General features: G+C 42.8%; 1 protein-coding gene across 1 annotated transcript in view; it reads left to right on the plus strand.

Annotated features, from left to right (window-relative positions):
• GEMIN5 (gem nuclear organelle associated protein 5) overlaps positions 1–15240 on the plus strand; it is a 34583-nt gene extending 19343 nt beyond the window's left edge. The window contains exons 15-28 of the mRNA XM_074960226.1: positions 432–603; positions 877–1095; positions 1506–1619; positions 2096–2224; positions 3093–3188; positions 3478–3615; positions 4141–4288; positions 5169–5288; positions 5947–6157; positions 6928–7185; positions 8099–8261; positions 8825–9389; positions 9879–9975; positions 14576–15240. Of these exons, the coding sequence (XP_074816327.1) occupies positions 432–603; positions 877–1095; positions 1506–1619; positions 2096–2224; positions 3093–3188; positions 3478–3615; positions 4141–4288; positions 5169–5288; positions 5947–6157; positions 6928–7185; positions 8099–8261; positions 8825–9389; positions 9879–9975; positions 14576–14743 (2598 nt within the window). The 3' untranslated portion in view covers positions 14744–15240. The remainder of the gene's footprint in view (positions 1–431; positions 604–876; positions 1096–1505; positions 1620–2095; positions 2225–3092; positions 3189–3477; positions 3616–4140; positions 4289–5168; positions 5289–5946; positions 6158–6927; positions 7186–8098; positions 8262–8824; positions 9390–9878; positions 9976–14575) is intronic.
• The last annotated feature ends 661 nt before the right edge of the window (positions 15241–15901 follow it).

A 15901-nucleotide genomic window follows, 5' to 3' on the forward strand; every position in this document is an offset into this window, starting at 1 on the left:
AGAACTCCTTAGCTCTAGGGTTCTTTATGGGGTCTTTTTCATATCTATTAAAGGATATTCTGTTGTACAATGTTTCTGGACACTGCTTAATAGTTGCTGTGTTTTAAAGCCATAAGTGACTGCATTTCAGTAATGGTAAACTGATTCACAGCTTCAGTTAAATGGGTCTTTCATCAGCACTTTTGGATCTTTCAGGATGAAAGATGTTACGTGAATGTACAATTGTTATCAGTAGCAACAAAAGGGACTATTCAGCAACTCCTTCTATGTGTTGGGTTTGGGTTACTGGTTCTTGAAACATACTAGACTACTTTGGAGACCTCTCAATGTAAAGCTGCTGGTGATGGGTGAAGATGATGATACAGAACATTAGAGGAGTATCAGACTTGTTTAGATATTTGGTTTCTCTAAAAAAGGGCTTTTGTTTTTAGGTGTGGGATGTTCTGAAGGAGGAGCCACTGTGCAATTATCGAGGGCACCGGGGCCGGCTGCTTTGTGTTCAGTGGTCACCAGTGGATCCAGATTCTGTTTATACAGGAGCAGATGACTTTTGTGTTCATAAATGGCTAACCTCAAAGCAGGAGTATACCCGGCCCCCTCAAGGTCAGTATACCTGAGCAGAGGATTTTGTACTGGGGAGGTGTGGGGATAGGAGTAATGAAATAGACAGTGGTAATGTTTGTTCTAAATTCAAATCTGCCCTTTAGTTCTTAGGCAGATCCTCCGTGTCCAGGATCAAGTGGAGCTGTAGATGAGACCTCCAGCATTATAGTCTAGGAAGTTAAGCCAAAATGGGAGCTCTGATCTCCAGAGGTGACATGCTAATATCTAAGCAGATTGCTCTTTCTTAGACATAATTATTGCAATCTTTTCCAGGCAAAAAGAGCACAGACTTGGAGAAAAAAAGGAGCTCTCAACCCAAACCCAAAGCTAAGAAGAAGAAAAAGCCCGTGGGGAAGGTTCCAGCAAAGCAGGATGTGAGCGACACAGTGAATGGAGAAGAGCTTGTAGACAATTTGTTAGATGAGAATGGGATATCGGACCATGAGGAAGAAAAGGAAGCTCAGGAGTTCTCTGACAAGGTCTCCCTGGCAGGTAATTACCAGTCCCAAGATTGTCTTAGTTAATGGAAGAGGCTTAGTAGCCTGGAGAGCTAAATTGAGATCATAGTCATGAAATAGCATGCCCATGGACCAAATTCTCGTATGTGCCTGGGACAGCTGGAGAAGAGAGGGTGACTTTGTGCCACATTCATGCCCCTCTCAAGTGATCCTGGAATCAGCCAAGTTCTGGTTTGTCCCTTGACCAAACTTGGAGCAGCTTTTGCAGATTCCTTCTAGATTACTGATTTCAGTTAATACTTCAAGCTACAAGAAGTTAAACCTACATTGGAACGAAAGCTGCTCAACCTATCGCTGACACTACATTAAACCTTGACACTACATCTTTTAATGTCTTTGGCTTGTCCATAGCTTCTTGTTTCTTTCATTCATTTAATGCTGCAGTTTCCAAGGAGCTCCCTTTGCATCCACGTGTTTGTTCTGTATCTGACCTGCCAAAACCTTTCACGAATCATAAAACCATTCCTGTGAAAAAGGATCACCCTAAAGAGAAACCAGGTTGGTACATTTCATGACAAGTGTCATGACACAGATTGGGTTTCAGGGACCAAACAGAGCCACCACACTTGGAGGCTTGTTTCCTGTAAAAGAGCAGCATCCCATATTAATGTTACATCAGCTAAGCAATGTCTGGAGAGAGAGCTCTCAGAACTATTCATCGTGTTAGTTCAAACTACTTTTGGTTTAACTGACCCGCCAAGCAGGAAAAATGGCTGAGTTTAGTGTGATATGTGAATGTCTCCGTACATATAGTTGCTATCTTCAGTATAAACCGGGAGGCAGAAAAAGATTTGGTTTGTGCATAGTGATTAGTATTCATAAGGCAGAAATACCCTAAAACAGGTGTCTGTGGTGCTTAGACACAGTTTCTAGAGCACCCTAAGTTTCCATTTCTTTTGTGGGAGGGAGAAACTGGTTATGGCTAGTGCTGAAACTATGCAACAATGACTAAAATGTGACTAACTTCATTCCAGTCCCTGATGCCTCTGTGAAGAAGAGAAAACCTCGGTCTATCCTACCTCTCAGCACATCTATGGACCAGAGGTCGAAAGACGAATTACATCAGGACTGCTTGAGGCTGGCTACATGTCTAAGATCCAAAGGTACAGGAGATGAGCTGCAGCTTCCTCTTCCTGTTCAGCTAGGGCATCCCCCTACCTCACCCACCCCAAAAGCATTTTGGCCAAGATTTTCACAAATGGGTGTCAAAGATAGGGCTCCTGGATCCATATCGAGGCACCTAAATATGGCTTTTGGAAAAGAACTTTAAGAATCGCCTTGTGAAAATCTTGGGCCATTACATAGGACTGGGTGAACAAATCTTGTTTTATCCTTCCCATAACGCTTCATTCTTCTGCCATTGTGGCCACTTTTTGAGGCTGGGGGATTGGAATACCCTTACCAATACTGGGCACATTCTAATCTGGGGTCTAAACAGTGCAGGTGGGATAAAATTTTATACCTGTAGGCATGAAAATTCATGACTTTGGCTTTCCCCCTTAGCCTAGTCTGTGTTCGTGTTACAGATTTTATTATTTATAGCAAACTCAAATATTTATTGATTCATAGCAATGGATTAGTGTCAAATACAAGACTATCACTTCATTGCAGGAGAAGTTGGGTTGTGAGGGAGATGTCTCTGTTCACACAATGATTTCCTTAGATGCAAAGGGCACAAATCAAAATACTAACTGAACTTGGGTTTGGATAAATATTCTTGCTCCACTTTGAAGGTCCTTTAAATCGGATATAGATGTGGTGTGCATATGAGAACCAATTCCATCTGTTTTGTATACAGGACAGGGAGCAGAAGCTATCTGCTATAAGTATTTTTGAAGGTAAAGTGGAGTGTAATTATACAATGGATTTAAAGGTCTCTTTCTCCTTTCCGCCCCCTGTTCCCTGGTTGCTCCTGGTTATGTTCACTGCATGTAGATAGCTCTTACTCTCTCTTTATTTTCTCTCTGGTAGGCCTGAGTGAGGGTTTGGCCCCAGACTCAGGGGATCACGTTCATTTGGGGATGTTTACAGATAGAGCTGCACTGTACAGGATGATGGAGGAGGAAGGTAAGTGGGGTAATGAATCAGGTTTGAATCATTTCTGATTGTTTCCATTATCCTCCATATATAGAGAAAGACCTGAATCTTGTTTAATTGTGAATTTAATGTCCATTAAAACAAGGGTGCAAGAGCACTGGCTGGAGCCAGACATGGTGCCTGGATGAAGGCATTGTGCTTGCTTCTCTCAAATGCAGACCTCTGTTTTAGCCCTGGGTGAACGCACTTTCCCCTGTGCAGCATAGCACTATTGCAGTCATGCTGGTATCGAACCAAGAGGCATGTTTGTTTCAAACAGGAAAAAGCCACTTGGAGAATGGGCACTCGGAGTTGTTTCAGCAGCTCATGTTGTGGAAAGGAGATCTGAACGGCATCCTCCAGTCAGCTGCTGAGCGGGGAGAGTTGACAGACCAGCTGGTAGCAATGTCACCCATGGGTATGTTCTGCTAACATGTAAGCAAATGGGTTTAGCTCTTAAGGGTATCCTAGTGTTAGTTGTGCAGGACCAGAAGCAGGTCTTGTCTATAACACTGTGCTAACAATACCTGGATACAAAACAGACAGACAGAAATCCAGACAGACAATCTCTGGGACTAGGAGAGGAGGGAAGAATGCCCAGTGGATTCCTTCTGGGTTCCCAGACAGAGCAATCATCTTACTTCCAAGCACAAAAACGAATTGTCCTCTGACATGTAATGGTCCTTTCAGTCATTTGATTTTTGTTTTAAATAAACTTTGTAAGAACTGATCCTGGTACCATCTAGCCCCTTGGTCACTTCCAAACCTGTTCCCTGTCCCATTGCTTAGATTGACTCAATTTAGAAGGCTTAAAACATAATGAGCTATCCTAAGGCAGAAAGGGGTTATGTGCAGAAGTCACTGAATTTAGAAGTCAGTTTTACAGGGAATCCTTCCTAAGTGTAAGCCCTTGTCGTTAGCTATGCTACCTTCTGTATTGCAGCTGGCTATCGGGCCTGGGTGTGGACAGTAGAAGTTTTCGCAAAACAGCTGTGCTTTCAGGAACAGTATGTCAAGGCTGCCTCCCATCTCCTCTCCATTCACAAAGTGTACGAGGCTGTGGAGCTACTGAAAACGAACCATTTTTACAGGTCACTACCCTGGACCATTTTGACTGTTTTTAATGCAAATGGAATGGTCTGACTGTTGTCAATTTCACTTCTTGGCTCTGATGTACTATATGGTACTGTAATATCTGAATCCCAGACACTGCAGTGGATTATTTAAAAGGATCTAGTCAACTTAAAAATCAGACTTCTGTCTGAATTTATTTAACTACTGCTACAGGTAACTTCTAAGATCAATGTAACTGAAAAGGATTAGAGAAAATATATATTGATTTCTTTCTTTTGTGAATTTGGCAGTACTTTGCTTTCAGTCAGTCCCACTTTTTCCCTGGTATAGCCAGTCAGTTTTTTTCTTTTGTTTGCTTGACTGAGGAAACATTTTACAAAATAGAGAAAAAGACAAAATCATAATACTTAGTGGGCAAGGGGACTCGGGCAGGTTTTGTATGTGAAAATACTGTTAACTCATTATTACTTTAGTTTACTGGATTTCAAAGTGGTGTTCCTTTTTTAAATTAAATAGGGTGCAGTGAAGTAACAATGAATGGAAACATTCTCATTACCATTAGTTACTGTAAACAAGATACATATTTTTAAATAAACTTTCCCCCTAGGCATACTGCATTGCATAGCTAGCCAGGTGTGTTAGCATTTTTTGGTTTCCTCAGAAGTATCAGGTATTTGCAGCTACTGGAGGTGGAATTCCATAATTAATTGAACCAATAGTTTGATCCGTTGAGAGAAGTCTCTCCTACATCTTGGGCCTAAAATACTTGAGCTAGTTTCCTTTTGAAACCCCAGGGAGACTGCTGCGGTGAAAGGAGTGGGCTTAAGTGTGTGGTCTTGTATGCAGGTAATATTTTAAACTGGATTCTCTCATAAGAGTTTCTCTTGTTTGCCTCAGGGAAGCGATTGTAATTGCCAAGGCCAGGTTGCGTCCAGAAGATCCAGTCCTGAAGGATCTCTACACCTGCTGGGCAGCAATACTGGAAAAAGATGGTCATTATTCCACGGCAGCCAAATGGTAGGTGCCAGCAAAAAGGGAACAACATTGTCTTACTGGCTAAAAGAGAGAACATTTCTAGCTCTTCTTGAGAGACTATTCTAAACATAATTGCTGAGATTTTTGAGAAATTGACTGTTGGTTTTGGTGGCCCCATCTTAAGATTTTCAGAGAGAGGAATGAGAGTTAAGGTAGGTGAGGTAATATCTTTATTGGACCAACTTCTTTTGGTGAAAAAGACAGGCGTTCGAGCTCCACAGAACTCTTCTTCAGGTCAGGGGAAAGTACGGGGAGAGTCACAACTAAATACAAGGTGGAAGAGATTGTTAAGCATCAGGATTTAACATGTGTTGCAAGAGACCATTCAAAATTAAGTTGGCATTTTGCAGTTATAGGGCATAAGTGGGTTACAGACTTGTAATGAGCCATAAATCCAGTGTCTCTGTTGAGGCCATGGTTTCTGGTGACTAATGACATGGCCCTGATTACCTTAGTATCTGAGCACCTCAGTCTGTATCCTCACAACAAGCCTTTGAGGTAGGGAAGTGCTGTTAACTCCATTTTACAGATGGAGAACTGAGGCACTACTTCTACAGCGTAGGTTGGGGCTGCTGCAATAAGGAGTGGGAAAATGACATCTTAATACTAACCTGCTGCTAATTTTCATCTCTCTCTTTAGTTACCTGGGGGCTGCCTCTCCCTATGATGCAGTTAAAGTGCTGGCAAAAAAGGGGGATGTGGTATCCCTTAAAACGGCTGCGGAGCTGGCTCAGATAGTTGGAGAAAAGGATCTGGCGACAACATTTTCTTTCAGATGTGCTCAGGAGCTGCTATTGGCCAGGAATTGGGTGGGGGCACAGGAGGTCCTTCAGCAACAGGAAAGCTTATTGGTGAGTTTGCTTACCCCTATAGCAACAGGCTCCTTCCAGATACAGACCCATTTAGCAACCACTCGCCTTGCATTAGAACAGCCACCAGATACTGCTATGATCCAGCTGAAAACTCCCTTTGGGGTTCTTCCTGACTGAAAGGTTTTGCCCGAGGTTTATTTCTGTAGCACTGTGTATGTGATACTTTGCAGAGATAAGCAAAGTATCCCTGTCATTGGTGGTTTGCAGTCTAAGCTAGACAGGTATGCATGAGGATATCTTAACATGGAGGAGTGAAAGGGAGAGAGATGCCAAAACACACGAAGGGGGAAGAACTGGACCCTGGGAGAGCATTTATGTCTTTTTTAAGTCATGCGTTACCATTGTTGAATTGTCCTGTGACTTTTTTAAAAAAAATATACAGCTGAGATCAGGTGCTGTGGTGGGGTCACTCTACCAAAGCAGAGGTCAACAGTGGGAAGAATATGTAGCTCAATATCTTCGTAAAAGATACACACTAGCTCAAGCCAAGCCTTAATACAGGAATTAGTGGGCGAAATTCTCTGGCCTGAGTTCTGGAGGAGGGCAGACTATATGATCATAAGGGTCCCCTTCTGGCCTATAAATATCATCCCACAGTAGCTATGCCTGGAGCACGGAACTTGTGAAACAAGATTTCCCTGAACTTACTTGTCAAGGGGGTTTATTCAATCTACTCTCGTATCGTTGAAGGTTTTTCTTTATCTTCAGATTTAGCAACCGTTCAGCACATTCTTCCATTTCGCTTGCAGGGACAAAGACTAGTTTTCTGCCTTAACGAATTGCTGTGCAAATGCCTTAGCAAAAGGAATCCAACTGAACGGAAAAGCTGCTCCCTGCCCTGCTACCACAGTTGGGTTGTGAGGAACCAGGACTCTTTCCTGGAGATGGTGAGCGAGGTGTGGCGGAGCGTGTTTGGTGTGAATACCACTGAACAGACCAAGACTGTATTTGAGCAGCTGCACAGTATTGAGTATCCTCCTGCTACCAGCAACACACATCCCAAACAGGTAATTTATCTAGAATCTGTGTGTACTAGCACTCACACCTCTGAAAATGGGGACAGGATGAGGTAATAGAATAGAACCTTGGTTTTACAAATGCTGATCTTATGATTGAGCAGTGATATGAACCATTTTTCCCAAGGGGGGAGGGAGGGAAGAATCTCACAATGAAAATGATGTCTATGAAGAACAAGTCTTCCCGTTCCAGTGCCTTCATTGCTGTGGTGTGAAGGGCAAGAAGAAAGTGAGGCAGTGCCCTGTACTGCACCTTGTGCAACAGACCTACTGTAATTTTGAGATGTTCCTTTTTATTAAGTTTTTGATTTTTATGAAATCCTCAATCTCCAGTAGGGAAAGTAGGGGTTCTACTGTAATGCAAACACAACTTTAACTATAGGGCTGGGGTCACAACAACACTAATCATTCACTGTGTGGCAGACTGGATTGGTTCCCACGGCCAGGTTGATGGTTCAAGACTGTATAAAGAGATGTTAGGAGGGGAAGAGTGCTCTTAGGGTTGAAGTACTAGACTGAGAACCAAGAAAGCTCAGTTCAGTGTCCAGCTCTGCTCCAGGCTCCGTGTGACTTTGGATGAGTTACTTAACCTTTCTATACTCCCGTTTCCCCAGCTGTAGAATAGGGTGCATACTTGCCATTGTAAAGCCCATAGTCCTGCTTGTCGCTCTGAAGTGCTTTGACCCCCTCAGCTGAAAGAGGATATGTACATTGTAGCAGAGTTAAGTGGGGCACATGTTAAAGTTGGCTGGGGTTAAGTGATGTGTTTTGAGGGACTCTACTGGCTTCCTTTCACAATGAAAACAACCTGCAAGCCTTGCATATGGCTGCACTTCTGTTATCCTGAAGACCCCTTCGTGGCTTGCAACAAAACTCTTAACAAGGACTCTGCTGCTTCCTCTAGCTCCTGTTCCATATCTCCCATGATCTGACCCTAGCAGCGCTGAGCCATGAGACAGCTTCATGGGATGAGGCAGTGAAGGCTATTCTTGGAGCTGTGACCCGCAGCTATGATGCCGGGAACTTTATTCTTATGCAAGAAATCTGCAGTCTCCTCTTTCCCAAAGGTAAATCTCCTCCTTCATTTTTCTGGCGTTGTGAGCAGCTCTTCAGTGCGGGATCTCCATAAACTCCAGTCCACTCAGTGGGCTTTGGAGTTCTGCTAAGATCTAGCAAAGAATGAGACATTCCCATCAGCACATCCACGCTCACACTAGTTAGGTTAAAACATTATGTAAGGGAGATGTAAGATGTAAACCAACCACTAACTGCCTAGGGTTAGGAAGAAACTTCCCCTATGACACGGTTAATCCATCATTGTCCTCTGCAGAGTTACTTACATCTTCCTCTGAAGCACCTGGTACTGCCTGAGCAGGATACTGGCTAAATTGACCCCAGGGGTGATCTGCTACGGCAATGCCTATTGTATAAATTAGCTTCCAAAACATTGGAAGTTGTGGGGTCTCTGTAAATGTTAGGAAGCTGTCCCTATCTGCTCACTTCACTTCGAAGCTAGCTCCAGAGTGAATCTAGACCCCTGTATAGCTTTGCAAAATATGTGCGTTGGGCAGTTCTATGTATAGTTTTGGAGAAACCCTTTTAACACGGCTTTTTTCCAATCCCCTTTCAGGCTGTGGTCATCTGAGAGACAATCTGGACAGCACAAACACTCAGAGCATGGCGGCTTACAGAAGTTTAGAGGGCTTTGTGGCTTATGGGCTGCTGTATGATCTATGGTGGAACCTACCCAAGAATTCCCTTGTCTCAGCACAGGCTGTGCAGGATTCTGTGCCATGTCCTAGTGAGCAGACAGCGGTTGACCAGAGCCATCTCACATCTGTCTCTTCCCCCGAAGAAACTGCTAATCAAACTGCAGCCGAGCTGGAAGGAAACCTACCCAGTGCAGACCATAACAGTAGGACAGAAAGCAACACAACAGCTAGCTTAAGTGATTTGGAGGAGAGGCAGTTGAAATTGAATGGCTATAAAATGCTCCTTTCCGAAGTGCATGCTGCTTTGCAGAGCACCCAGAAGGACGTATCTGAGGTCCAGCAGACATTGGCAGACATGATCCGCCAGCACCAGAGAAACAACCTCCAGGAAAGCGTAAAAGATGGCATGCAGGAAAGCAAGATGCATGTGAGCTCCGAGATTGAATCAGACAGGCTGGTGTCCCCAAGCAGCCAGAGCCAGTGGTAGGTTTCAAAACAGCGAGATGCTGAGTGAGATCAGATTCTGCTTTCTCAGTTTGCAGTTGCTCTGGCCTCCAGCTTAATTCACTCACTGTACGAATCCTGAGAAACTAAAATCACTGAGGCTGTTCACAGGCCATTTCAAAAACTTGAACAAATGAGAATTCACATCCGATGGCAAAGGATTGTCGGAGATCTCTGAACTGAACTGCCACACTCCCAAGCTTATTGTAGATGAGTAAATGCCCTTAAAATATACAATGCCTTAATGCTGCCTAGCTTAAGCAATGCATTAGGAGGGCAGGAGAATGGAAAGGGCATGCTGGGTAGAAGAATTTCTGTCTCTTTTGGTGCATGATTTGTTTGGCCTTTGTCATTCAAGAGTTGTACGTGGCCATGTTCGGTTTAGTTCACCCGTCTCCCCTGCTTTGAAGGTGGGGACAGTACACTTAGGTAAAGCAATTATTGTAATGTGTTATATTCTCTTGACAGTAAAGAAGCAGCAAAGGAACCAGTTTCCCTCCCTGAGCTGATGAAACAGCTTACAGAGGCAAACCAGAAACTGGCAGAATTTCCGGAGAGTTTAAAGGTAAGGTTTAAAGTGGGGTAGTACTGGTCAATAAGATGACAGTCTTTGGTGCTTGCTAATAAGGTAGTTTCTTGGCCAAAGAAAATAGCACTTCAAGGGCTATGCTACCATTGCGATCTCCAGTTCTGCCAGTTAACGGCCTCTGACTTTTGTGCACCAGGGAAGCAGCAGTCTAGATTTAGGCTTGCCCAAGTGTTTCATCACTGCACTGCCTGATGTCGGTAGAGGGGCAAAGTGCTGCTTTTTGCCTGGATATACTTGTTTGTGCCTCTTTAAAGAGACAAGTACTCCATCATGTCTGGACAGGAGAAACCACTTCACTGCAGTCCACAAATGAATGATAGACACATGGCAGCTTGCCATTGGCTCCAGTCACAACACAAAAGTTGCATTGAGAGAGTTTGGTTGGTTACAGTCATCATCTCCTTGGTTAGACTGTTTGCACTAAACCTGAGAAAAGTTTCCTGGGCCACACAACATGAGTAGCTTCCCAGTTGGGTGAGGTGTTGTAGACTGTTGTGATGTAATTTCCTCCTCAAACGTGACTTCTTCAGTATAGTTAGAAGGACTTTGAGGAGTCTTCTCACTAGCTAGAACTTTGAACTACATTCCTGTGTGACTCTTTCATGTCCTTTTAAAATATTCCTTACTAGTTACGGTGATTATATAAGAGCATAAGACCAGCCATACTGAGTCAGAGGAATGGTCTGTCTAGCCCAGTATCCTGTCTTTGACAGAGGCCAGTGCCAGATGCTTCAGAGGGAATGGACAGAACAGGGCAATTATTGAGTGATCCATTCCCTGTTGTCCAGCCCCAGCTTCTGGCAGTCAGAGGTTTAGGGACAACCAGAGCATGGGGTTGTGTCCCTGACCATGTTGGCTAATAGCTCTTGATGGACCGATCTTCCATGAACATTTTTTTTTTTTTTTCTTTTGAACCCAGTTATACTTCTGGCCTTCACAACATCCCCTGGCAAGGTGTTCCATAGGTTGACTGGGCGCTGTGTGAAAAAGTATTTCTTTTTTGTTTGTTTTAAACCTGCTACATATTGACTTCGTTGGGTGACTCCTGGTTCTTGTGTTAAGTGAAAGAATAAATAGCACTTACTTACTTTCTCCACACCATTCATAATTTTAAGACCTCTATCCTATCCCCCCATATTTGTCTCTTACTAAGATGAACAGTCCCACTCTTTTTAATCTCTCCTCACATGAAAGCTGTTCCATACCCCTAATCTTTTTTGTTGCCCTTCTCTGTTCTTTTCCCAATTCTAATATATCTATTTTCAGGTGGGGTGATCAGAACCACATGCAGTATTCAAGGTGTGGACGTACCATGAATTTATATGGAGGCATGATGTTTTTTGTCTTATTATCTATCCCCTTCCTAATGGTTCCTCACATTCTGTTAGCATTTTTGACTGCCACTGCACGTTGAGCAGATGTTTTCAGAGAACTATCCCCAATGACTCCAAGAGCTCTTTCTTGAGTGGTAACAGCTCATGTACACCTCATCGTTTTGTATGTATCGTTGGGATTATATTTTCCGATGTGCATTACTTTGCATTTAGCAACACTGAATTTCATCTGCTGTTTTGTCACCCGGTTTTGTGAGATCCCTTTTTATGTCTTTGCAGTCAGCTTTGGACTTAACTATCTTGAGTAATTTTGTTTTGTCTGCAAACTTTGCTACCTCACTGTTTACCCTTTTTTCCAGATCATTTCTGAGTATGCTGGACAGCACTGGTCCCAGTTCAGATCCTTCAGGGACCCTACTATTTACCTCTCTCCACTATGAGAACTGATCATTTATTCCTACCCATTGTTTATCTTTTTAACTAGTTACTGATCCATTGAGAGGACCTTCCTCTCATCCCGTGGCAGCTTATTTTGCTGAAGAGCATTTGGTGATGGACCTTGTCAAAGGCTTTTTGAAAGTCCAGGTACACTATATCCACGGGATCACATTTGTTGACACCCTCAAAGAATTCCAATGGACTGATGAGACATGATTTCCCTTTACAAAAGCCATGCTGATACCCTGTTCATCTGGGTGTCTGATAATTCTGTTCTCTTCTTTACTTTCAACCAGTTTGCCTGGTACTGAAGTTAGGCTTACCGGCCTGTAATTGCCAGGATTGCCTTTAGAGCCTTTTTTTAAAATCAGCGCTACGTTCACTATCTGCCAGTCACCTGGCACGCAAGCTGATTCAAGCGATAGGATACATACTCCAGTTAGTAGTTCTGCAATTTCATATTTGAGATCCTTCAGAACTATTAAGTGAATACCATCTGGTCCTGGTGGCGTACTGCTGTTCAATTTATCAGTTTGTTCCAGAACGACTTCTATCGATACCTCACTCTGACAGATTTGTCACCTAAAAAGACTGGTTCAGGTGTGGGAATCTCTCTCCTATCCTCTGCAGTGAAGCTCGATGCAGAAAAGCTAAATGAATGATCTGCAATGGCCTTGTCTCCCTTGAGTGCTCCGTTAGCACCTCAATTGTCCAGTGGCCCCATTGATTGTTTGGGAGGCTGCCTGCTTCTGATGTACTTACAAAAACAGCAAGTTTTTTTTTGTTGTCTTTTGTTGGTTGCTCTTCAGATTCTTTTTTGATCTCCCTAATTATACTTTTACAGTTGACTTGCCAGAGTTTTTGCGCCTTTCTATTTTCCTCAGTAGGATTTGACTTCCATTTTTTAAAAACTCTTGTTTTGTCTCTAACTTCCTCTTTTACTGTTTTAGCCATGGTGGCTTTTTTTTTCCCCCGTCCTCTTACTGGTTTTTTGTTTCTTTTAATTTGGAGTATACATGTAGTTTGAGCCTCCATTATGGTGTTTTTAAAAGGTTTCCATACAGCTTGCAGGCATTTCACTCTTGTGACTGTTCCTGTTACTTTCTGTTGAACCAGCCTACTCGTTGTGCAGGTTCTCTTTTTGAAGTACAGTGTTACTGGAGTGGGTTTTTTTTGTTATTTTCCTCCCTATGAGGATGTTACATTTAATTACATTATGGTCGCTATTATCGAGCTGCTCAACTATATTCACCCCTTGGACCAGATTTTGTGCGCCACTTAAGGCTGAACCAAGAAATCTCTCTCCAAGATTAGCTGCTCCAAGAAGCAGTCATTGAAGATGTCTAGAAATTTTATCTCTGCTTCCCATCCTTAGGTGACATGTTCCAGTCAATAGGGGGTTAGTTGAAATCCCCCATTATTATTGGAGTTTTTTGTTTGTGTAGCTTCTCTAATCTCCCTGAGCATTTCACAGTCATTACCAACCACCTGACCAAGATGGTGATAGCATATTGCCACTGCTATGTTCTTCCTATTCAACCAAGGAATTTCTATCCTTAGAGATTCTATGGTACTGCTTGATTCATTTAAGATTTTTACTATATTTGACTCTTTCACAGATAGTGCCCTTCCCCACGAGCATGACCTACTCTCATTCCTGTATATTTGGTACCCTGGTATTACCATGTCCTATTCATCATCATCATTCTACCATGTTTCTGTGATGCCTGTTCTATCAATATCTTCATTTAGTACAAGAACTTGAGTTCACCCATCTTTGTATTTAGACTTCTTGCATTTGTAGACAAGCACTTATAAAATCTGTCAAAGCCTGCCTTCATTTGATGTAATTGAATGGAACTCTTTCATTTGACTGTTCCTTTTCAGCTCCTACCTGTACTTTTTATCAGCTTCTATCCTCTCTGCTTTTGTAGGATACAAAGTATCCTCCTTAATAAATCCTCCTCTAAGGGATGTCTGTCTTCCACACCTGTAAGCTTTCCCCTACGCTTTAGTTTTAAAAACTTCTGACCTTTTTCAATTTTACATGCCAGCACTCTGGTTCTGTTTTGGTTTAGAGTGGAGCCCATCCTTTCCATCTAGACTCCTCCGTTCCCAATAAACCTAAATCCCTCCTCCGAACACCATCGTCTCATCCATGCCCTGAAACCCTGCAGTTCTGCTTGTCTAACTGGCCCCACACGTGGAACTGGAAGCATTTCAGAAAATGCTACCATGGAGATCCTGGACTTCAATCTCTTACCTAGCAGCAGCCTCGAGGACTCTATCTCCAACCTTTGCCTTATGTCACTGGTTCCTACGTGTATCATGACCAGTGGCTCCTCCCCAGCACTACACATAAGTCTGTAGATGTCTCGAGAGGTTTGCACCTGGCAGGCAATTCACCATGTGTAAATAAACACTTCTTACTAGCCCAGCACTAACTGCTAAAATTAGATGATTAATTAAGGTGATATTTTTAAAAAAATCAATATAAACCCATGTGTGCTTGTCCTCATCCCCCTACCCTTCTGGATTCTGTAGTAAAAGGAGAAGTTAGCCGTTCTGATCCTGAATACAAGCTCAAGAGGGAGGAAACAAACTTGGCTAAACACAAATATATTCTGTATTAGAAAAGGGAAGTGCATAAAACTGCAGCAAAAGATTTGTTTTTCCCAAGTGCTCTTCCACTTTGTGTCACTGCCAGCAATATTTCCACAGATGGTTTCCCTCTCCCTGAATTACTTTACGTGCTAGTACCACCCTGTTTAATGAGCAGCTAACGTCTATGGTTCTCTTTGCAGGTCTTCCCTTTCCCAGATGTGCTGGAGTGTGGCCTTGTGCTACTTCACATTGGATCCCAGTGCCCCACAGAGCTGAGTCCAGAACTGCAGCAACAGGCCTTGGACCTGGTTAGGAAATACAGCAGAGCTAAAGTTTATGAAAAGATCAGCAGAAAGTTCTTAACGTGAAGTTATATTCAAGCCCGGGCAGCCTGAGTTACCAGCAGCTACTCCAAGCCAGGGCTGTACTGTTCTTTTTGAAGTGAAGGACTGTCTCTGTGGTCACCATACTTTTGGAAGATGCTTTGTTCTAGAAAATGGAGTACCAAAAATCAAGTTTATATACAGACTCCCACTAACTGTCAGTTACTAATGGCCCTTTACAGCTCCATAATTGATACTGTGCTTGTAAAAGTGGAAAGCTATGGCCCTTAAACTTTTGGGGAGGGGAAATTATGCCAGAGAAGCCCTTGAATTTACATAACACTTGTAACACCAAATTAGACATCAACATTTTGGCAGTAAAAAGGTAGCAGTTGCCATCTAATTAAGAGCAGTAACTTGATTTAATTTTAAGCAACTTACTACGTAACCCAGTTTGTCTTGGGCACATGAGTTTTTTGTTTTTAGGGGGAGAGTGTTTTGCTTCCTCTCTGAATAAAAGTCTTACCTTTTGAGCTTTGAATTTCATTTGAAAGGTGATTGGGGAGAAAGGAACCAGAGGTTATTTTTTGAAGTGTATTAGAATTTAGCTGACAGTCAAGCTTTATTCACATTGTACCATATGCTACTTTAGGTTCAGTTCTGTTAAATGATAAATTTTTCATGACTAAACCAAGTCTCATCATCTTAGGGGAAGGTAGGAGTGGCAACCTTTTGTGAATGTTTGCTGAAGAGGAAAGTAGCTTCCTCCTGCTACTACACTGATGGTATATTTGGCCCTAACAGTAGTTCAGGTGGGCAGTAAAAGATCAAGGTGTTTGGTATGTGTAATCAGTAAGTGTTAAAGGTGAACCAAGTAACTTGACCTGTAATATTTCCTGTACAGCTAACCTCAGGATTCACATAAGGCTTTGCTTGTTTAATTTGAAATGTCAGTTCTTCCCTCAAAGCCCAGCATAAGCAAATTTTGCTGAGTAAGAGCACTGCACGCAGCTCAGGTAACCCCTGTAACTTAGACCAGCGAGTGTTCAGAGGGATGGATTTCCATACATGGTGCAGCTAGGGCAAGGAAATTCAAGATGAGAAAAGCTGGAGCACAGGGAATGCACCACTTGTTCTGGTCCAACATGTAAGCTTGACTTAAAGGGAAAGCTGAATAGGAGAGTATTAAAGCTGCTTTGGCAG

This window comes from Natator depressus, chromosome 8, assembly GCF_965152275.1.
Source record: "Natator depressus isolate rNatDep1 chromosome 8, rNatDep2.hap1, whole genome shotgun sequence".
NCBI classification, from domain to species: domain Eukaryota; kingdom Metazoa; phylum Chordata; order Testudines; family Cheloniidae; genus Natator; species Natator depressus.